Source organism: Sapajus apella, unplaced genomic scaffold, assembly GCF_009761245.1.
Source record: "Sapajus apella isolate SASKATOON/1434 unplaced genomic scaffold, GSC_monkey_1.0 scaffold185, whole genome shotgun sequence".
NCBI classification, from domain to species: Eukaryota; Metazoa; Chordata; class Mammalia; order Primates; family Cebidae; genus Sapajus; species Sapajus apella.
Genome location: NW_022437125.1, coordinates 629,091 through 651,218, shown reverse-complemented (window position 1 = coordinate 651,218; position 22,128 = coordinate 629,091). Strand labels below are relative to the sequence as shown.

At 48.9% G+C, this 22,128-nt stretch overlaps 1 protein-coding gene and 1 long non-coding RNA gene across 3 annotated transcripts in view; one reads left to right on the top strand and one right to left on the bottom strand.

Moving 5' to 3' along the window:
* SLC35E1 (solute carrier family 35 member E1) overlaps positions 1-22,128 on the bottom strand; it is a 32,866-nt gene that overhangs the window by 7,255 nt on the left and 3,483 nt on the right. Inside the window, exons 3-6 of one of the 2 annotated variants that reach the window (XR_004265526.1) lie at positions 20,521-20,658; positions 19,020-19,145; positions 9,825-10,070; positions 8,279-8,647 (exon numbers count right to left, since the gene is read on the bottom strand). Coding sequence is in view for 1 of the 2 variants with exons in the window: in XM_032268706.1 (XP_032124597.1) it covers positions 8,417-8,647; positions 9,825-10,070; positions 19,020-19,145; positions 20,521-20,658 (741 nt within the window). In the remaining variant the exon portion in view is untranslated. Of the gene's footprint in view, positions 1-6,869; positions 8,648-9,824; positions 10,071-19,019; positions 19,146-20,520; positions 20,659-22,128 lie in introns of those variants that run through there. The other variant, XM_032268706.1, reaches the window with a different exon arrangement.
* LOC116543276 lies at positions 105-7,560 on the top strand. Its single transcript, XR_004265527.1, has 2 exons — positions 105-285; positions 6,084-7,560. It is a non-coding gene; the product is annotated as an uncharacterized LOC116543276 (long non-coding RNA).

The following is a 22,128-nucleotide window of genomic DNA, read 5'->3' as shown; positions in this document are numbered from 1 at the left end:
AACTCCGGAAGTGAGAGCAGGAGACAGGCGGGAAGACGCCGCGGGAGGCCGGGCGCACGGGAGGGGCTAGCGAGGCGCACGCGCAGAGGTTTTCTGGCGCATGCGCAGAGTAGGCACCGTCGCGCAAAGCCGCGGCTGGGCTGGAACGGCGCGGATGGCTTTTAGCCGATACATGGGGGCGAGGGGCTGTTCTCGCGGGGCCGTTCCCGCAGGTCCCCGTCGCAGCCCGACGGGCTGGCCGGTTGCTACCTCCGGGGGACGCGGGCACAGTGAGGAGCCTACGAGGTGAGGTGCCTCCGGTGGATCCCGGGCTGCGGCGACTGTCACATCCTCCCCTACCGGCCCGGAGGTGGAGCAGAACTGGGAGGCGACGAACTGGGAGGCGACGAGCTTGATAAGGATTGCAAGTGGACTTATTTAGGTTCAAAACGTTCTTCTCGCTTTCTTCCGGTCCACTATTTGGTCAGGAAGACTTTGGGGCGCGGTATTCCCATCCCATACCCTCAAATTGCTGGCCTAGAGGCCACAGCGCCTTTCTAAAAGATGCAGTTGCGTTATTTCTAAAATGATGAAGCCAACCCTTGCTAATTGTGGGGAAAGATAGCCAAAAGCAGCAAACTTCTGCTGTGGACGTCCGTTATAACTGATCCTTTTGAGATGGTGAATGCTTGGTTGGCTATACCTCCCTTTTTTTTTTTTTTTTTTTTTTCCTTTTTCCTTTTTTCTCTTGAGACAAGGTCTCGCTCTGTGGCTCAAGCTGGAGTGCAGTGGCATGATCATAGCTCACTAGCTCTGAACTCTTGTGCTTAAGTAATCCTCCCGCCTCGGCCTCCCAGAGTGCCAGGATTATAGACGTGAGCCACTGTACCCAGCCTGTTTTTTCTGTGCAAATACATGCACATGTAATTTAGATTCCTTTCATTTTTATTGTTACAGCATTTCTCCACCGGACACTTATGGGTTGCCTGCTCTACATCAAGTGTTGGTGTAGGTCAGGAATCAACAAACTTTATGTATAAAAAGGATAGAAAGCAAATATGTTAGGCTCTGCAGGCCAGGAGGCAAGATCAAGGGTTTTTTTCTTTTTTTAAAAAAAAATGTCCTCTGGTTCATAATTTCTCATGAAGATGGAGGATCTTATTTTTTTTGAGACAGTCTTGTACTCTTGCCCAAACTGGAGTGCAGTGGTGTGATCTCGGCTCACTGCAACCTCCACCTCCCGTGCTGAAGCAATTCTTCTGCCTCAGCCTCCAGGGGAGATGAGACTACAGGTGCACACCACCACACCCGGCTTATTTTTGTATTTTCAGTAGAGACGGAGTTTGACGGTGTTGGCCATGCTGGTCTTGAACTCTTTATCTCACATGATCTATCTGCCTCAGCCTCCCAACGTGCTGGGATTACAGGTGTGAGCCATCTGTGTCCAGCTACATCAAGAAGTCTTAATTTTAATTTGGGATCTCCAATAGACAGATTTCAGAGAACCATGAACTAATGAAATTGATAGCTAAATAAATGCCTTTTCTAGGGTTGAAGATACACAGCATTTACAGGATTCTTAATAGGCTCTTCAGCCAGAACAGGTTAATGAATCAGTATTGTCATTCTTTTTCTTTTTTTTTTTTGAGATGGAGTCTCGCTCTGTTGCCAGGCTGGAGTGCAGTGGCACGATCCCAGCTCACTGCAACCTCCGCCTTCTGGGTTCAAGCGATTCTCCTGCCTCAGCTTCTCGAGTAGCTGGGACTACAGGCATGTACCACCACGCCCAGCTAATTTTTGTATTTTTCAGTAGAGTGGGGTTTCACCATGCTGCCCAGGATGGTATTGATCTCTAGACCTTGTGGTCTGCCCACCTCAGCCTCCCAAAGTGCTGAGATTACAGGCATAAGCCACCTCACCCAGCCATTCTTTTTTTTTTTTTCGAGACAAAGTCTCTGTTGCCCAGGCTGGAGTGCGGTGGCACGATCTTGGCTTACTGCAACCTCTGCTTCCCGGGTTCAAGTGATTCACCTGCCTCAGCCTCTCCATTAGCTGGGATTACAGGCATGTGCCACCATACCCGGCTAATTGTATTTTTAGTAGAGACGGGGTTTCACCATGTTGGCCAGGCAGGTCTCAAACTCCTGATCGCAAGTGATCAGCCTCCTAAAGTGCTGTGATTACAAGCGTGAGCCACCATGCCGGGCTGTTATTGTCATTTTTTAGGGTGCAATAGGATACTGTGTTGTGGATTTACCGTAACTTATTGAAGCGAGACTAGTCTCCTGGCTTGGTTTCATTTTTAGGATGCTATTAAAAGTGTCTTAGTGTATATAGGGTTGGGTGCAGGGGCTCACATCTGTCATCCCAGCACTTTCGGAGGCCAAGGCGGACGTATCACTTCAGTCTGGGAGTGCGAGACCAGCCTAGCCAACCTGGAGAAACCCAGTCTCTGCTAAAATATACAAAAATTAGCTGGGCATGGTTACTCACGTCTGTAATCCCGGCTACTCAGGCTGAGACACGAAAATTGCTTGAGCCTGGAGGTGGAGGTTGCAGTGAGCCGAGGTCACGCCACTGCACTCCAGTCTGGGTGACAGAATGAGACTTCGTCTCAAAAAAAAAAGTGTCTTAGTAGATGTAAATCTAGTGCTGAGTCAAAGGGTGTGTAAATTCAATACTGGTATTGCTCAGCTGCCCTCTAGAAAGATAGTTATACCCATGGTCACTACTTTCATACATTTGTTTCAGATTGTTTAAAATGCAGGTTGGCACTGTGGCCCATGCCTGTAATCATAGCACTTTGGGAGGCTCAGGCGGGCGGATCACTTAAGTCAGGAGTTCAAGACCAGCCTGGCCAACGTGGTGAAATTCCCATCTCTACTGAAAATACCAAAATTAGGCGTGGTGGCAGGTCCCTTTAATTCCAGCTACTCAGGAGGCTGAGGCAGGAGAATCGCTTGAAACTGGGAGGGGGAGGTTGCAGCACCAATGTACTCCAGCCTGGGTGACAGAGCAAGACTTCCCGTTTATCTGACTGAAAATAACATTACAGGGGCCTCTCCCAAGCTCATTTCAGAGGGTCAAACCAGAATCCACTGGTCAGAAGAAAGCAGTAGAAAGAGCTGGTAGACAGAGGCTGCTGCAGATACTCTCCATCAAGTAAAGTGGACACCCCGAGTGAGAAGAGCCAGTGTTGGGGCCCAGCTGCACTGAGGGGGTTCCATGGCCCACATGTCTGCTAGTTGTGATTTCTTGACTTCCAGACTCCTTAATCAAAATGGCCTTATTCTGGTCAGTGTCAGATGGTAACTAAAGTTTAGCGGGTTTGAGACAGGGTCTCGCTCTGCCACCCAGGCTGGCGTTTAGGGGTGCTGTCTCAGCTCACTGCCTCCCAGGTTCAAGCGATTTTCCTGCCTCAGCTTCCCAAGTAGCTGGGATAACAGGTGCGTGCCACCACGCCCGGGTAATTTTTGTATTTTTATTGGAGACAGGGTTTTGCCATGTTGGCCAGGCTGGTCTCGCACTCCTGACCTCGGGAGATCAGCTTGCCTTGGCCTCCCAAACTGCTGGGATTATAGGCATGAGCCCCGCCGCCTCCTCCTAGTCCCCTGTCCCCCGGGTCTTAGCGTTTTTAAGTAGCTCCCATGTGGTACTTTGATTTAGGCTGAGTGCTTTGAGGGTAGGAGGCTTACATATCTGCTTCCTGCTGCTTGACACAAGTAAGTGCTTAGTAAATCACTAAACAAAAGGATTATGAATGGAAAGGACATAGGCAATAGTTTTAGCAGAAACTCAAACCCTTCACTGTTTGAAATTCTCTGCTGGGAATGGTTTGAGTAATGGGGAAAAATGGGTTCGGGAGCAGATTTAATCGCTTGAACCTGAAGATCCCCCGTCTCTACTAAAAAATACAAAAATTAACAGGGCTTGGTGGCTCACACCTATAATCACAGCTGTTCAGGCTGAGGCAGGAGAATTGCCTGAGCCTGCAAGTGGAGGTTGCAGTGAGCCAAGTCACTGAGCTGTGTAATCCAACGAGTGACTTGACCCCGCTGGGCCTCATTTTCACCTGAAAAACAAGGCAAAGAAAACTCACAAAGGTATCGTGTGTGAAAAGCTCACCACTGGGCTGGTCTTGTAGCGGGTACTCAGGCTTGGCTGTAAGTACTCAAACATGCCTTCAGGCCGGGCACGTTGGCTCACACCTATAATCCCAGCACTTCGGGAGGCCAAGGCAGGCAGATCACTTGAGCCCAGGAGTTCCAGACCAGCCTGGGCAATACAGATGCCCATCACTAAAAATTTTTTTAAAATTAGCTGGGTGTGGTAGTGTGTACCTGCCTCAGGTACTTGGGAGGCTTGAGTTTAGGAGTTTGATGATGTGGTAGGCTATGGTTGTGTCCCTGCAGTCCAGCTCGGGTAATACAGTGAGACTGTGTCTCTTAAGCCAAAAACAAAACAGGCCAGGAGGGCAGAACGCTTGAGGCTTAAAGTTTAAGACCAGCTGGGCAACATAGTGAAACTTCATCTTTACAAAAAATACAAACATTAGCCAGGTGTGGTGGCAAGTGCCTGTAGTTCCAGCTACTTGGGAGGCTGAGGCGGGAGGATCCACTGAGTCTGGAAGGCTGTGGCTGCTGATAGCCCGGATTCCATCTCTGTGCTCAAGCCTGGGCGACAGAATGAGACCCTGTCTCAAAAAACATGAAACAAACATACAAAAATTTTTTTTTCATGAGCACAGCTACCACAACGTTCCTGGACTTCCCAAGTTAACTCTGTTCAGTAAAGTCACGTCATTAACTTAGCTGTGATCCTATTTTCATTGTAGGAAATTCACAAATCACACATCCTTGTTTTTGGTTCAGAAGAAAAAACAAAGGTTGCAATAAATCCAGACGTGAGAGCCAAGTTGACTTGCTCTTTGTCCTTCCACCTTTTGTTGCTGGGCACACTCAAGACAAGGTCACTCCAAAAAAGACCCTTGCTGATAAAGTGGGACCAATTTTGATTCCCTGGAGACCATCATTTATTTTTGGTAAACGCCAGTAATGAATATACACATCATTTCTGCAGAACTATCTATAGCATTTAAGTCTTGAAAATAGGTGACAATTGAAGAAAAATTGTAATATTTTCAGGTCTTTTAATAATGTTCTATGTGCTTCAGGCTGTTAGACCTTAAGATGTTGGGGTCTGGCAATGTTGCAGCTGTAGCAAAGGGCCTGTTGGGTGATGAAGGACAGATACACAGCAAAATGCAGACACTGCCTCACTTGAACGAATGTGGCTTGTCCCCTTTGTGACCGGGGCTGGACTGTTCCTAGAATGAATGCCTTAAAATAAGGTGCTTAAAAATTCTGTAGTGTGTCTCACCATAGTGAACAAACATGATTCAGAAATGCCGCGGGAGGCACCACGCCTCCTTCTATAAAATGAAGGAGTTAGGTTAGAGTCAGTGCTGCCTGCCAGAACATACTCTGGATGGGTAAAGGGAATTCTCTACCACAGAGCCCAGCAGTGAGGGTGAGGGAGGGCTGATGAAAGTATGGGAGTGGGGCATGAGGCAAGGGCACTGTCTGGCTGTGAAAAAACCAGCCTTCAAGAGGCCAATGTCAGGCCAAGGCAGGCAAATCACTTGAGGCCCGGAGTTCGAGACCAGCCTGGCCAACATGGTGAAACCCCGTGTCTACTAAAAATACAAAAATTAGCCAGGCATGGTTGTGCACGCCTATAGTCCCAGCTAATCGGGAGGCTGAAGCATGAGAATCACTTGAACCTGGGAGATGGAGTTTGTAGTGAGCTGAGATTGCGCCACTGAACTCCAGCATGGGGAAGAGAGCAAGAGTTCATCTGGGGCGGTGGGGGGATGGGGGGGAGGGGCGGGAGGAAAGGAAAAAAAAAAAAAAGGCCAATGCCAGCTGTGGACCTCCAAGTTTCAGAAATATGTCTTTGTCTTTTGATGTGCTGATCTGGTGTACTGTGATTGTCTCATTCATTCCAGTGTATGTACTTGCTGTAAATGTATATACAGAATTAAATAGCCCATTTATTTAATTTATAAACCATAATAAAACCAGACAGTCATTTCCTCTCACCAGCAGGTCTTGCATTGGAAAAGGAAAATAATACACAAATTTCAGCAACATCAGAGATTTCATTAAGCCTGAATGGAGCTCAAATTCATTTTGCAGTTCAACGATACATTCACAGAATCAGGTACTGTAATCGTATAGACAACGTCTGTAATATCACCACAGTGCAAAATCATCCCCGTTTCTTGTCATTCACCACTGAGAAAAATCCAACTGCAGACTTGACTGCCTTCGGTGAAGGCACACGGCAAGTTCTGACAACACTCTTCAGGACTGACTCTTCCTGTTTTATGCAGCAACCGTCTCAGCCTGGGACCAAAGTATTTACAAAGCAAGCGAATAACAGACGCAGGGACAGGAGCACTTCTGAGCCCAGTGGTGCAGAAACCCACTGCCCAACAGGGTCGGGGGGCCAGTCACCTCTCCAGGAGTGTCCCATGTGGCAGCTGACACAACATCTTAAATACATAATTCCAATTGAAAGAAAAACCAACAACAACAAAAAAACAGGAGTCATGTATAAGCGACGTTACTTCCTCTTTGAACAGGGAAACATCTCGCTCACAGGGAGATAAAGGGTGAATGAACGTCTCATTTGCTGCTCTCTCCCCCCAAGTGCCAGCAAAAAGCTGGGTGTGGTGATGAAGGAAAAAGGCAGCCATCACCTAGGACCCCATAAGCCAAGCTGTGGTCCCCTCCATGAGGGCACAGTCCTTTCATGAAGCCATGAAAGACTGAGACCACAGCTCGGACCTGATCACTCAGGGTTGCCTACTGGGGTCTCTTCTGCTGAAACCCAAACTGATTCTTTTTTTTTTTTTTTTTTTGAGACAGAATTAGCCGGGCGGGGTGGTACTTGGCTGTCGCCAAGGCTGGAGAGCAGTGCCGTAATCTTGGTACACTGAAACCTCCACCTCCTGGGCTCAAGTGATTCTCCCGCCTCAGCCTCCCAAGTAGGTGGGATTACAGGCATGTGCCACCATACCTGGCTAATTTTTGCATCTTTTTAGTAGAGATAGGACTTCACCACATTGGCCAGGTTGGTCTCAAACTCTAGTGATGGCCCATCTCAGCCTCCCACAGTGCTGAGATGATAGACGTGAGCCACCGCACCTGGCCCCAGACTGACTCTTGACCAAAGAATCTGATTTGGCAAACCAAATCTTAGTGTGGTGTTCGCTCCTTCTCCCCTGACCAGAACATGATTCAGATCCTAACATAAAAACAGGTCAAAATGCTGTGGTCTTGCCTATTACGCAAAATATTGAGATCATGTTCATGATTTACTGTTTTCAGCAATCGTGTCCATTTTGAAGCTTCTCTCAAAGCTTTTAAACACTTCATTATTTCCTACTAAGTACCAACATGTGTCACCCAGGCATCACCAGTGGGAACTTTTGTTTTGAAACCTTTAGAACCAAAACGGTTTTCAATCCATAAGCCAGTCCTAACGCATCCCGTAATGGGGACCAAGGCAAAAAAACCACACACACAACTACAAAATCTTCCCTAAAAAAATGCAGGATCTTCAGAAAACCAAGATCTCCCTCCCAAACAACCTATCAAGTCATCAGAGAAGCGGTGAGGACTCCTCTGAAAAGACAAGTGCCACGGAAATAAAGCTTGAAACACCGAACATAATTTTCTGAAGATCCTTCTCGATACCCTAAGAGAAGTGCCCTGCTCTGGCGAGGGAGGACGAGGCAGAGAGCAGTCTCCTTTCCCTCTAGATCTGGGTGGACGCCAACTCTGACGTGCAGGGCAGAGCACCACGTTGCAGGAATTGGATGCCAATTGCAACCGCTTTTTGCTTTGGAACGTTGCCAGGAACTTGCGAACCGTTAAGAGGATGACCAGGAAACCGGATCCATCTCTGTGGCTGCGGATGTTCTGAATGATTCTCCCAGGCTCCTTGTCTGCTCAGTGACCCTGTTGGTTCTGGGCATATCTGAGCCAGGGAATTAAAGTGGACAGTCTGACGTTCTCAAGCACTGTCCTGGATACTCCCACTGCCAGCTCATGGTCTGCAGCCACAGCGATCCTGGCTTTCCAGACAGGGTCCTGGGTGTTATCTGGAATAATTCCACATGGAAAGGTACAATGTGGCCAAGATCTCTGCAGGGATACAGTCCTCAGATGACAGACTCCAGGAAGAAAGAGCACGAGACACCAGTCTCTGTTTAGGTTTGCCTGGAGCCTACGAGCTTCTGATGCAGAGTTATGCACCGTCCCCTCGGCTGGGGGCTGGGTTGTACATTCACTGATTGTCAGAAGTTTCTGATACTGCTGTGGGGGCAGGGGAAGGAGTCACAGAACAGTCTGGTCCTGCCCTCGGGACTCTACACATCATAGCGGTTCAAACTGTATGAGTTTGGGTAGCTCTGCCGGCTGTACTGGAAGTGGTCTGTGAGGATGCTGCTGCGGCCGTACTGATAGTCCCCGTGCTGGGGGAAGAGGAGGCCGTTGTGAGGCTTCTCCACTGGGCTCCGGTGGCGCTCCTTGCTGCTCAGGTCGGATGTGGTGACGGGGAGGAGGTGCTTCCTGGCTTGCTGGTTTGCATCGTACTTGGTCTGTGCCAGAAAGAGAGAAATGAGACAGGACATGCCTGGGGCATAAGGAAGAGCTCATAATTCAAAGTCAGTCAACTGGTGGCTGCGGTGGCTCACACCTGTAATCCCAGCACTTTGGGAGGCCGAGGCGGGAGGATCACCTGAGCTCAGGAGTTTGAGACCAGCCTGGGCAACATGACAAAACCTCATCTGTACTAAAAATGCAAAAAAATTAACTGGGTGTAGTGGCCTGTGCCTGTAATCCCAGCTACTCAGGAAGCTGAGGCAGGAGGATTGCTTGAACCCAAGAGGCGAAGGTTGCAGTGAGCTTGGATTACGCCACTGCACTCCAGCCTGGGAGACAGAGCAAGACACTATCTCAAAAAAGAATAAAAAAAAAAAAGTCATAGAGCTGGGGCAAGGAAAGCAGACATGAATGGATCAGACCACAGAGCACGGACAGACTCAGAAGGCAAGTCCTTGGCTGGATGCAGTGGCTCATGCCTGTAATCCCAGTGCTTTGGGAGGCCCAGGTGGGAGGATCACTTGAGGCCAGGAGTTTGAGATGATGAGACTGGGAAAAACAGACAGACCTCCATCTCGTGTTACGAACAAATAAAGAGGTTGGGTGCGATGGCTTATGCCTCTGTACTTTGGGAGGCTGCGGTGGGCGGATCACCTGAGGTCAGGAGTTCGAGACCAGCCTGACCAATATGGTGAAACCCCGTCTCTACTAAAAATACTAAAATTAGTGGAGTATGGTGGCAGGCGCCTGTAATCCCAGCTACTTGGGAGGCTGACGCAGGAGAATCGCTTGGACCCGGGAAGCGGAGGTTGCAGTGAGCTGAGATGGAGAACCACTGTACTCCAGCCTGGGCGACAAGAGTGAGACTCCATCTCAAAAAAGAAAAGGAAGCCAAGCCCTCCCTATGGGCCATCCCATGTACTTAACCCCGAACCAAACAGAGCCTTTGAGAGGAGGGAGGGAAATCCCCAGCTGAGACACAGCCGCAGTAATGTGAGGACCTGAGGTTGTTGACGCAGGAAAAAGGAAGCCAGGGTGGGAAGGGGTAAACCAGTTGGTAGAAAGCGTCGACCTACGGCCCCAGCCTCCAGCTCTGGGGAGGCTCTTCCTTTCCTGACTCCCTGGGTGCTGAGGGCTGACTTCATTCCCCACCCAGCCTCCCCCGACTCTCACCTTGTTGTAGAGGAAGACCCCCAGGATGGCGGTCATCATGCCCAGGACGTTGGTGCTGGTGACTGGGTTGCGCAGCATGATCAGGGACACCGTGATGACCATGATTCTCTTGGTGGCATTGGCGACTGAGTAGCTCAGGGGGCTGATGAGGTTGAGGATGCTGAAGGCAATGACGTTCTGGGCAAAGTTACAGAAGCCACTGACAGCGAGGAGCAGAAGCGTCCAGGGCCACTGGGAGACATAGGTCTGCAGAGACCGGGAGGCAAAGACAGCACTTCAGTGGGCGGCGGTGACCCGGCCTCCCTCTATCCACCTGGCACGGGTAGGGAAGGGATGTGGAGGGCTCGTCTGGCGCCTCACGGTCCACAGGCAGCCAGCCGAGGTGTGTCACCAAGAGACACTGGGTGCTAGGTGCGTGACCTCAGAACCTCATGACACCACACATGGCACAGGAATCACCCACCATCTCCTGCCAAGGAAAGAGAGGTGAAGCCAGGTCCCCACTGGGTACCACGAAGACATAAACCAAAGCCTTCCTTCTGTTCTGACAGAGAACAGCCAGGAACTCTGAGTTTAGCAAAGCAAGGGTCTGCTTGTTGGACACAATGCATTCTACAAGATTGGAGGTCCTGGGAAGGTGGCCCTGAGCCTGCAAAGTACCGGGTAATATGAAAGCCACAGGTTTGCACCTATTGCTGTGAGGATGAAACAGAATCATGGCTTTGGAAGTGCTTTACAACAATCACAAGCCAAACAAACACAAGAGGTGATGTTATCAACAGTTTAGGCTGGGCACAGTGGCTCATGTCTGTAATCCCAGCACTTTGGGAAGCTGAAGCGGGTAGATCACCTGAGGTCAGAAGTTCGAGACCAATCTGACCAACATGGTGAAACCTTGTCTCTACTAAAAATACAAAATTAATTGGGCATGGTGGTGCATGCCTATAATCCTAGCTTCTTGGGAGGCTGAGGGAGGAGAATTGCTTGAATCTGGGAGGTGGAGGTTGCAGTGAGCCAAGGTCACACCACTGCACTCCAGCTTGGGCAACAAGAGTGAAAAAACAAAGTTGAGTCTGGACGTGCTGGCTCATGCCTGTAATCCCAACACTCTGGGAGGCTAAGGAGGAAAGATCGTTCAAGGCCAGCCTGGGCAACAGAGTGAGACGCTGTCTCTACAAAAAAAGAAAACATTAGCCAGGCATGGTGGTGCACACCTGTAGTCCCAGCTACCTGGGAGGCTGAGGTGGAAGGATCGCTTGAGCCCAGGAGTTCAAGGCTCCAGTGAGCTATGATGGCACCACAGGACTCCAGCCTGGGCGACAGAGTAAGACGTTGTCTCAAAAAACCCCCACAAAACTTTAGTTACCATCTGACCAGAATGAGGCCATTCTGAATAAGGGGTCCAAAAATCAAAAAATCGCAACTAGCAAGAGCCGGACCACAGAACCCCCAAAGAGCCTAGGCTGGTCCAAGGACAGGCAGACAGGTGAGAAGCAGGTACAGCCCTGCAGGCCAACTTCCAGGGGCGCTGACCTTGGCCCTGGGAGGACAGAGCTGGCTCCGCCCAGGGCGATGGTGATTGGCGGCTCTGCCGGAGCTGCGGGATGACTGCCTGACTCCATCTCCACTGCACTCCAAGAGAGAAGGATTACAGGGTCCTCTCAAAGGCTTAGGCGACCAGCTCAACGTCAACCAAGTGAAGACTCGAACTCCCAAATGCAAGTCCATTTACCTGTGCCATATACCCTGCAGCTTCTGCGGGCAACCTCACTGGAGGGACAGTCCCTGTAATATACACGATCCCACCAGGATGCCTTCATGTTGGGCCAGCCTGTTCTCCCAGGGGTCCCTCCCTAAGGTGATCGGTTAGGACTTCCAAGCTATTATCTTCCTGCTTGCACAGACATCTATCTTCCAGGAAAGGAACCCATTCAATCTGGCTTAAAACAAAAAAAGATACATAATAAAATGGACTGATTTTTCCACAGGGTACACGCCAGGGATTTTAACAAATACATCAATTCACGGAGCCACCACGACCATCAGGGTCCAGAACACTCCTGGGGGGGCTTCTCTTTTGTCCTAACCCCCTCCTCCTACACCTGGCAACCGTGAGTGTTTTCTGTCATGACCCATGTGTCCTTGGGAGACTGTCATGTGACTGGAATCACTTGGCTTGGAACCTTCGGAGACAGGCTGCTTTCACTCAGTGTAGCCCCTCTGCCACTCATCCAGGTTGTGAGGGACAAGAGCTGGTACCTTTTCATTGCTGAGTAATGCTCCACTGTATGTGTACTGCAGTTTCTTTTTTTTTGAGATGGAGTTTCGCTCTTGTCATCCAGGCTGGAGTGCAATGGTGTAATCTCGGCTCACTACAACTTCTGCCTCATGGGTGCAAACAATTCTCCTGTCTCAGCCTCCTGAGTAGCTGGGATTATATGTGTCCGTCATCACACCTGGCTAATTTTTGTATTTTTAGTAGAAACGGGGTTTCACCATGTTGGCTAGGCTGGTCTTGAACTCCTGACCTCAGGTGATCTGCCCACCTTGGCCTCCCAAAGTGCTGGGATTACAGGCGTGAGCCACTGTGTTCGGTCTTTTTATTTTGGGATGGAGTCTCACTCAGTCACCCAGGCTGGAGTGCAGTGGTGCGACCTGCACCTCTTGGGTTCTAGTGATTCTCTGGCCTCAGGCTCCCAAGTAGCTGGGACCACAGATGTGCGCCACCATGCCCGGCTAATTTTTGTTTTAGTAGAGATGAAGTTTCACTATATTGGTGAGGCTGGTCTCGAACTCCTGACCTCAAATGATCCCAAAGTGCTGGGATTCCAGGCGTGAGCCACTGCGCCCAGCCCTAAAGTTTCTTGATCCACTCAACTGCTGAAGGACATCTGGACTATTTCTAGTTTTTGGTGATCGTGAATACAGTTGCTGTAAACATTTCACATAAAAAGACTTGTGTGTGAACATCAGTTTGATTTCTGTAAACAACCAGGAGTGGGGTTGCTACATTAGTGTGTATTTAACTTCATAAGAGCCTCCTCAGTGCTTTCCAGAGTGGCTGCATCATTTTATATTTGCACCAACACATGTGCCCCATCCTCAATGAACTTGGTATTGTATGTTTTGGCTTTTTTCGAGAAGGGGTCTTGGCTCTGTTGACCAGGCTGAAGTGTGGTGGTGCAATCTCAGCTCATTGCAGCCTCTGCCTACTGGGCTCAAGTGATTCTCCCACCTCGGCCTCCTGAGTAGCTGGGACTACAGGTGTGCGCCACCAAACACAACCAACATGGTGAAACCCCGTCTGTACTAAAAATACAAAAATTAGCTGGCAGTGGTGGTGCACACCTATAATTCCAGCCACTCAGGAAGCTGAGGTGGGAGAATCGCTTGAACCTGGGAGGTGGAGGTTGCAGTGAGCTGAGATAGTGCTACTACTTCAGTCTGGGTGACAAAAGCGAGACTGCATCTCAAAAAAAAAAAAAAAAGAAAAACGTCTAACAGGCATCCAGGTATGGTGGCTCACACCTGTAATCCTAGCATTTGCAGAGGTCAAGGTGGGCAGATCACCTGAGGTCGGGAGTTCAAGACCAGTCTGGCCAACAGGGTGAAACCCTGTCTCTACTAAAAAGAAAAATACAGAAATTAGCTGGGTGTGGTGGCATGTGCCTGTAATCCCAGCTACATGGGAGGCTGAGGCAGGAGAATCTCTTGAACTTGGGAAGCGGAGGTTGCAGTGAGCCAAGATCACGCCACTGCACTCTAGCCTGCGCAACAGTTCAAGACTCTTGTCTCAAAAAGAAGAAAAAGAAAAAGCCTAATAGGGGATTTCCTACATTCTCTCTGAGGGTTAGCAATCTCCTTTCCCACTCTCCAAGCTCCAAGCAGAGAACATCTGTGTCTCATTCAGTGCCTTTGTCTACCTTCTGAGCTGCCTCATGTCCAGGCTAAAGATACAGGAAGAATGACGAACTCACTGCTGGCTCCAAGGCACTTTGAATTCTGCCCTCTCCCCGCTGCCATCTGCCTGCTACCGTTAATTTTTGGTTCTCCAGTAGCTGTTTTGTGCATTCTGTCCAAGTTCTGAAACCAGGTCACCCGCTCCAGAGTCTAGGAATCCCCGCCTGTCTTTTGCCAAGCCATTTGGCAACTGGGCCAGCCAGCTCTGGGAACTGCCCACTCCAGCCGTTGAATCTTGGTGGAGTGGAGAGCAGCAGACACCAACTGATGTTCTCCTATCTCGTCCTCCTCCGTCCTGTTCTGGGGTAACTAACCTGCCGTCTGGTGAGTCTCCGCGGGAGACGCAAGACAAAGAGGGGGAACCCCATCTTCAGACTGCAACATTGTTGAATATGGTGTGTGCCTAGGGCTGCTATTAAAATATACAAAGGCATGGGCTAGGCGCAGTGACTCATGCCTATAATCTCAGCACTTTGGGAGGCCGAGGCAGGCAGATCACCTGAGGTTGGGAGTTCAAGACCGACAAGGAGAAACCCTGTCTCTACTAAAAATACAAAATTAGCCAGGCAGGGTGGCACATATCTGTAAACCCAGCTACTCGGGAGGCTGAGGCAGGAGAATCGTTTGAACTTGGGAAGCGGAGACTGCAGTGAGCCAAAATCGCACCACTGCAGTCCAGCCTGGGCAAAAAGAACGAAATTCAGTCTAAAAAACAAATAACAAACAAACAAAAAACCACATGGCCACGTGTGGTGGCTCACAGCTGTAATCTCAGCAGTTTGGGAGGGCAAGGCAGGAGGATTGCTTGAGGCCAGGAGTTCAAGACCAACCTGGCAACAATATAGACGCTGTCTCTATGGAAAACAAAACAAAACAAGAACAAAAACACCATGAAACATACATACATACCCTCAACTAAAAAAAAAGGAGGTTACGTAAGGTATTATAACAAAAGATAACCACTAGAACACCACCACAAAGTGTCCTAATGCAAGAAACGTGAAGACAAAAGACCACAGCAAAAGCCTATATATTCCTGTCCATGTGTGGACACATACATACCCTAATGAGCTGTAACACAGAACAGCAGAGGAACTGACAACCCACCGACAATATTACCCGGCCCTAAAAGACACGAGAAAGGCCTCCTATGTCAGTATGAAGAGCTTGCCAGGACGATAAGATGAAATGAACAGGGTGCAGAATAGTTCAGCTCCCCTTCAGTATCCATGGCGAACTGGTTCTAAGGACCCCTGTGGATCCCAAATTCTACAGATGTTCAAGTCTCTTTTAAAAAATGGTGTAGTATTTGCATGTAATCCACGCACATCCTCCTGTATACTTGAAATCATCACTAGATTGCTTATAATGTAAATGCTATACAAAGAATTGTTATACTGTATTGTTTAAAAATATGGATTATTCTTTATTATTGTACTTCGCTTAACTGTTTTTGCACCATGTATTTTCAATTTGCAGTTGGTTGAACCCACTAGTATAGAACCCACGTATATGGAAGGATGAGCGTATATTTATTTTTGACACAGTGTCTTGCACTGTCATGCTGGCTGGAGTGATGTGGCTCAATCAAGGCTCACTGCAGCCTTGACCTTCCTGGGTTCAAGTGATCTTCCCACCTCAGGCTCCCAAGCAGCTGGGTCTACAGGCATGTAGCACCATGCCAGGTTAATTTTTGGTTTTGTTTTATGTAGAGACATAGCTTCATCAGTTTGCCCAGGCTGGTCTCAAACTCCTGAGGCTCAAGCGACCTGCCTACCTCTGCCTTTCAAAGTCCTGGGATTACAGGTGTGAGGGACTGTGCGTGACCAAACTACGTTTGAAAAAGCTACCTTTTGGGTTGGGCGCGGTGGCTTATGCCTGTAATCCCAGCACTTTGGGAGGCTGAGGTGGGTGGATTGCCTAAGGTTGGGAGTTTGAGACCAGCCTGGCCAAAATTGTGAAACCCTGTCTTTACTCAAAATACAAAAAAAAAAAAAAATTAGCTGGGCGAGGTAGTGGGCGCCTGTAATCTCAGCTACTTGGGAGGCGAAGGCAGGAGAATTGCCTGAATCTGGGAGGTAAAGGTTGCAGTGAGCTGAGATAGTGCCATTGCACTCTAGCCTGGGAGACAGAGCAAAACTCTGTCTCAAAATAAATGAATAAAATAAAATAAAATGCTACTTTCTGGGTAAGGAGGACAGAGTATGATTATACAGGCAAATTTGCTTATATTTGCAAAAATAGGAAAAGGTGAATTAGGAGCATAAGAAATGTTATTCATGGGCGGGGAGGGGACAGGATGGAGGTGACAGGAATCACAGCCAGACTTCTTCATTTTTTAAAATTTTTATGAGACATAGTCTTGCTGTGTCACCCAGGCTGGAGTGCAGTGTTGTAATCTTGGCTCACTGCAATCTCTACCTCCCTAGTAGCTAGGATTATACGCGTATGCCACTACGCCCAGCTAATTGTTTATTTTTTCCAAAGACGGGGCTTCCCAAGTTGGCCAGGCTGGTTTCGAACTCCTGGCCTCAAGTGATCTATCTCAATCACCTATAGTACTGGGATTCCAGGTGTGAGCCATCGCACCCAGCCTGCAAAGATACACTAACCTGCTCTCAGCACCCTAGCTGCAGTTGTGCTGTGGGGATGCTCACTCTGAAGCGATCATATGAGTGAGTGTACAGTAGAATAACGTCAGTGAATTCTAAGCAACTAGGAAAAGAGGAGAAGAACCAACCATACCAGCAATGAGATCGAAATTCGAAATTCAAAGCAGTAAAGATCTGGACTGTCCAATCGAAAGTGAAACGAATCGCTAGGAACTTTTTGCTGCTGTACCAAGTATGTACTTCCTAATTTTTCACAGCAGAGGCCTAACAGCAATGACAACCCAGCAGCAAAAAACACCCACGGCACCTGAATCGTGTCTCTAAACACTGCTCCCCACTAACGGAGTCGTGAAGGAAGGGCTGACTGCAGCTCTGGGATGGGAAGTACACAAGAGGTGGGCGGGCATCCCGCTGGGTGAAACGCTGACCCACAGTGCTACAAGGGCAGGGAGCCAATCAGAAGGGCTCCAATGGCTAAGACAGGACAGTTTTTTTTTTTAAAGATGGAGTCTTGCTCTGTTGCCCAGGCTGGAGTGCAGTGGTATGATCTTGGCTCACTACAACCTCCACCTCTCAGGTTCAAGTGATTCTCCTGCCTTAGCCTCCTGAGTAGCTGAGATTACACATGTGCCATCATGCCAAGCTAAATTTTGTATTTTCTGTAGAGATGGGGTTTCACCACATTGATCAGGCTGGTCTCGAACTCCCGACTTCAAGTGATCTGCACACCTCAACCTCCCAAAGTGCTGGGATTACAGGTGTGAGCCACCGTGCCTGGCCGAGACAGGACAATTTGACTAGGAAATAGAATAATTCATGCAACTGACAAACACATAAAGTTCACAATGATGCTGGAGAAAAGAGAACCCCTTCCCTAGCCCCAAACAAACCCTCAACTATGGCCAACATTTGGAGTAAGCTCCAACTCTCTCTCCTGAAACTTAGTCATAAAAAGGGACAGTTAAGCATTAAACTGCTTTCTCGTACCATACTTCAAGGTAACAAACCAGTCCTGGAAGATGGAAAGTTCTTCATAGAGGAATTACAGCTCATCAGTGTGGAAGGAAAGTTACAAAAGTTACAACGGGTTTATTAATCAGGGAAATAGCGGTAATATCCACTACTTCAACAGGTAGAGCTAAATATTAAAGATAAGAAAAGTCACAAATCCAGCTAGACCACATTAAGACTTCACTAAATATTTACTCTTCCTTCCGTCTGGGAGAATCACACTGGCCTCTCCCTTACCGCAGGCACCTGCCTTTGTCTATAACACGTTTTCTGAAGGCAGACCCTGCAGGTGGCAGAAAGATTCGACACGGAGTACAGGGAAGCAGAGACCAGGGGGGAAACTGAGCTGTGCAGTTTTCTTTTCTCTTTTGTGAGGCAGAGTTTTGCTCTTGTTGCCCAGGCTGGAGTGCAGTGGCGCCATCTCGGCTCACTGCAGCCTGTGTGTCCCTGGTTCAAGTGATTCTCCTATCTCAGCCTCCCAAGTAGCTGGGATTACAGGCGTGCACCACTACATTGGCTAATTTTGTATTTTTAGTAGAGACGGGTTTCACCATATTGGTCAAGCTGGTCTTGACCTCCTGCCCTGAGGTGATCCACACACCTTGGCCTCCCAAAGTGCTGGGATTATAGGCTTGAGCCACCGTATCCAGCCAGCGCAGTTTTCAAAAGTTTCAGGCCAGGCACAGTGGCTCACACCTGTAATCCCAGTACTTCGGGAGGCCACAGCAGATCTTTTAAGGCCAGGAGTTCAGAACCAGCCTGGGCAATACAGTGAGACTCTGTCTCTCCAAAAACATAAAAAAAAAAAAAAAAAAAGGCTGAGTTCGGTGGCTCATGCCTATAATCCCAGCACTTTGGGAGGCTGAGGCGGGTGGATCATGAGGTCAAGAGATCGAGACCATCCTGGTCAACATGGTGAAACCCCGTCTCTACTAAAAATACAAAAATTAGTTGGGCATGGTGGCGCAAGCCTGTATTCCCAGCCACTTGGGAGGCTGAGGCAGGAGAATTGCTTGAACCCAGGAAGCGGAGGCTGTGGTGAGCTGAGATCGTGCCATTGCACTCCAGCCTAGGTAACAAGAGCGAAACTCTGTCTCAAAAAAGAAAAGCCAAATTCGCTAGGTGTGGTGGTGCACGCCTGTAGTCTCAGTTACTCAGGAGGCTGAGGCGGGAGGATTGCTGGAGCCTAGGAATGAGATCCAGGCTGTAGTGAGTCATGATTATGCTGCTGCACTCCATCCCTGGCAACAGAGCGAGGTCTAAAAAAACTAAACATTTAAATTAAAAAATGAGTAAAAATAAAAAGTCAAAGTGCCACGTGGACTATATTGCCAAGACGTGAACGAGTCACCTTCTGTTCCTCGATGCTACTGGCGCACACAAAGGAGCCATCAGCACCTGGGATCAAGCACAGCAGAGAAGGAAACACACAGGAAACCCACTTCCGCGACGGGGTGCACTGAGTCATCACAGAGGGCCGCCTGCTGAAAGGGCTGGCTGCCAGGAGCCCGAAAAACACCCCAGTGTCAACACGCAGCTGCAGCTCCTCAACAAAGCACCTATTCTGGAGCTAGCCAAGGAAACGGCGTGTTCTTGGTGCTGTCCAACTCACCAAGTCGCTGCTGACCAGGAAAGCTGAGAGGTCCACCAGAACCCAGGTGGGGATCATAAAGAAGACGGCATGGCAGCCCAGGATGTTGAGTAGCCGGAGATGGTGGATCCGTGAATCTCTCAAGACCTGGAAAGGGAAAGCCTCTTTAAAGAGTGATTAAAATGATATGTGGCAAAAAGGGCTCCAGTTACTCAGGCCCCAAACACAGTGACTGGACATTAACCCCGACATCTGAGCTTGAACACCAAACCTGCACGTGCCTCTATGAGAACATACACAGCCCATGTCTGAAACAAGCACCATGTTCCATGCATAAAGGACTGAGAAAAAAAAAAACACAAATAAAACAGTAACACTCAGTGCTGGTGATGGTGAAGTAGGCACTCTGAAATTCCACTGGTTTGAGGCTAAATTGGTATAGCCTTTTTAGAATACGACCAGACCAACTATATTAAGAGTCATAAACATTTCATATCCTGTAAGCTGAGAACCTGAGAACTGTAAGCCTATCATCATGAAATAACTGAGACAGGAAAACATCACACACAGTGACTGTTATACCTTATGATGAAAAGTTGGAAATAACTGGTATTTCCAATAGGGAAACTGCATTAACCGTGGTACCTGAAAAGTGTGTGATTATCACAGGAGTGAAGAGCAATAATTGTTTTGAGATGGGATCTCACTCTGTTGCCCAGGCTGGTCTCAAACTCCTGGCCTCAATGGATCCTCCTTCCTTGGTCTCCCAAAGTGCTGGGATTACAGATGTGAGCCACTGCACCTGGCTTCAACAAGTTTTGGAATTTTGTTTTAAATGGAACTTTTTAGCTAGGCATGGTGGCTAATGCCTGTAATCCCAGTGCTTTGGGAGGCCAAGGTGTGAGGATCACCTGAGCCCCAGAGACTGGGGCTGCAGTGAGCTATGATCATGCCATAGCACTCCAGCCTAGACAACAGTGCATCCCGGTCTCAGGAAAAAAAAAAAAAAAAAAAAAAAAGCTTTATTTTTTTTCACATTGAGCACATTAACTTTTTTTGAGACAGGGTCTCACTCTGTTGCCCAGGTTGGAGTGCAGTGGTGTGATCGCAGCTCACTGGAACCTCTGCTTCCTGGGTTCAGGCAATTCTTGTGCCTCAGTGTCTGGAGTAGCTGGGATTACAGGTGCATGCCACAACGCCCGGCTAATTTTTATATTTTTAGTAGAGATGGGGTTTTGCCATGTTGGCCAGGCTGGTGTTGAACTTCTGACCTCAAGTGAACTGCCTGCCCTGGCCTCCCAAAGTGCTGGGATTATAGGCGTGTGAGCTACTGCACCTGGCCAAAAAATATACACTATTTAAAAAGCAAAATGACCGAAAGAATATCAGCAGAATGGCAATGAAGATTTTTCTGCTCCAATGCCAAAGAAATCTCTACTCCGCCTGTTTTTCCAATGCCACCAGCTTGCCGCCCCGCACACCACTGACACCCCATACATGTCCACTGATGGTGTCCAAATACCTTTTTGGAGAAAATGTTCTGAAGCGAGAAGCACAGCGTGGCGGCAAGGGCACTGACGAGCCCCCACATGTCGAAAGACAACTCGGTGACGGTGGCCAGCAGGACACCACTGATGATGGGGATGAGTGACAGGTACACCTGTAGGAAGAGGTCATTAGGAGGGGCCCAGAGGCCAGACCAGAGCTGGGCCGCCTACCACAGATGCCCAGGGAAAGGCCTCTCTCCTCCCTCAGCAAAGGGAGACCACCAGACCCTTTGCAAATGGTGTTTGCTGTGCCAGTGATGCTCCAGGGGGTGGCTGGGGGGAGGTGGTTATCAGAGCGCCAGGGGCAGGGCTTCTTTGTGGGTGGCCCCATCCCCATACTGTCACCCCCATTAAGAGCCTCTGCTCAGGGCCACAATTCAGGGTTGTTCCTAATTCCACAGATCTATCCAGCTGCCATGGTCGCACCAGGGTTTGAAGCCCTGATCCTCTACAAGGCCCCCTGTTCCATTTTTTTTTTTAATTAATTATTTTTTAAATTCACCTGGGTGCAGGTGGGCTAAGGCCAAAAAGCGTGTTAGTCCTTTTTTTTTTTTTTTAAGTTGTTTGAGATGGAATCTTGCTCTGTCGCCCAGTGGAGGGCAGTGGCTCGATCTCGGCTCACGGCAACCTCCACCTCCCGGGTTCAAGCAATTCTCCTGCCTCAGCCTCCCCAGGAGCTGTGATCACAGGCATGTGCTACCGCGCCCGGCTAATTTTTTTGTATTTTTAGTAGAGACTGGGTTTTGCCATGTTGGCCAGGCTGGTCTTGAACTCTTGACCTCAGGTGATCCATCCACCTCGGCCTCCCAAAGTGCTGGGATTACAGGTGTGAGCCACTGCGTGCGGCCTCCTGTTTCCTCTTACTTCAGGCTCTTCTAGCACGGTCACTCCTGGCTGGGACACTCCACTGATGACTTCTCCTCCCGGTGACCTCCTTTGTCCTTAGACCTCCTGCCTGCACAAGGAGAGTTTTCTCCAACCCACCTCCACCTTGGGAGGCTCCTGTGCTGTGTTCCCCAGGCCACTGCCTGGGCTTCCCCAGCAGAGAACTCTCCGCCCACTCTAACTGCCTGTTACATCACCCAGTCCCGGTAAACAGTGTACAACCTTAGGGCAGGTCCTTCCTTGTTCACTGCTTTATTCTGGTGCTTGGCACACAGCAGGCACTCAGTGGCTGCTAGCTGAATGAATGAGGAGCAAACATAGTGACAGGAAGCCTTCCTGAAGGTCTGGCATGTGAGGCTGAACAACTCCCAACTTCTAGAATCCACCGGATCCGTTCCCCCACATCCAGCTCTTCTGACTCTCGGCTCAATCCTGTCCTACAAAGAACAGTCTTCACTTTGGGAGGCCAAGGAGGGCAGATCACTTGAGGTCAGGAGTTGGAGACCAGCCTGACCAACATGGTGAAACTTTGTGTCTACTGAAAATACAAAACTTAAAATAATAATAACAATAAACCTGTCAACAAACTAGGAATAGAAGGGAACTTCTTCAAGATAAGAGACATATAAGAATAAAAAACAGAGCTAAATTCACATTCAACAGTGAAGGACTGAAATCTTTCCCCCTAAGTATAAGAA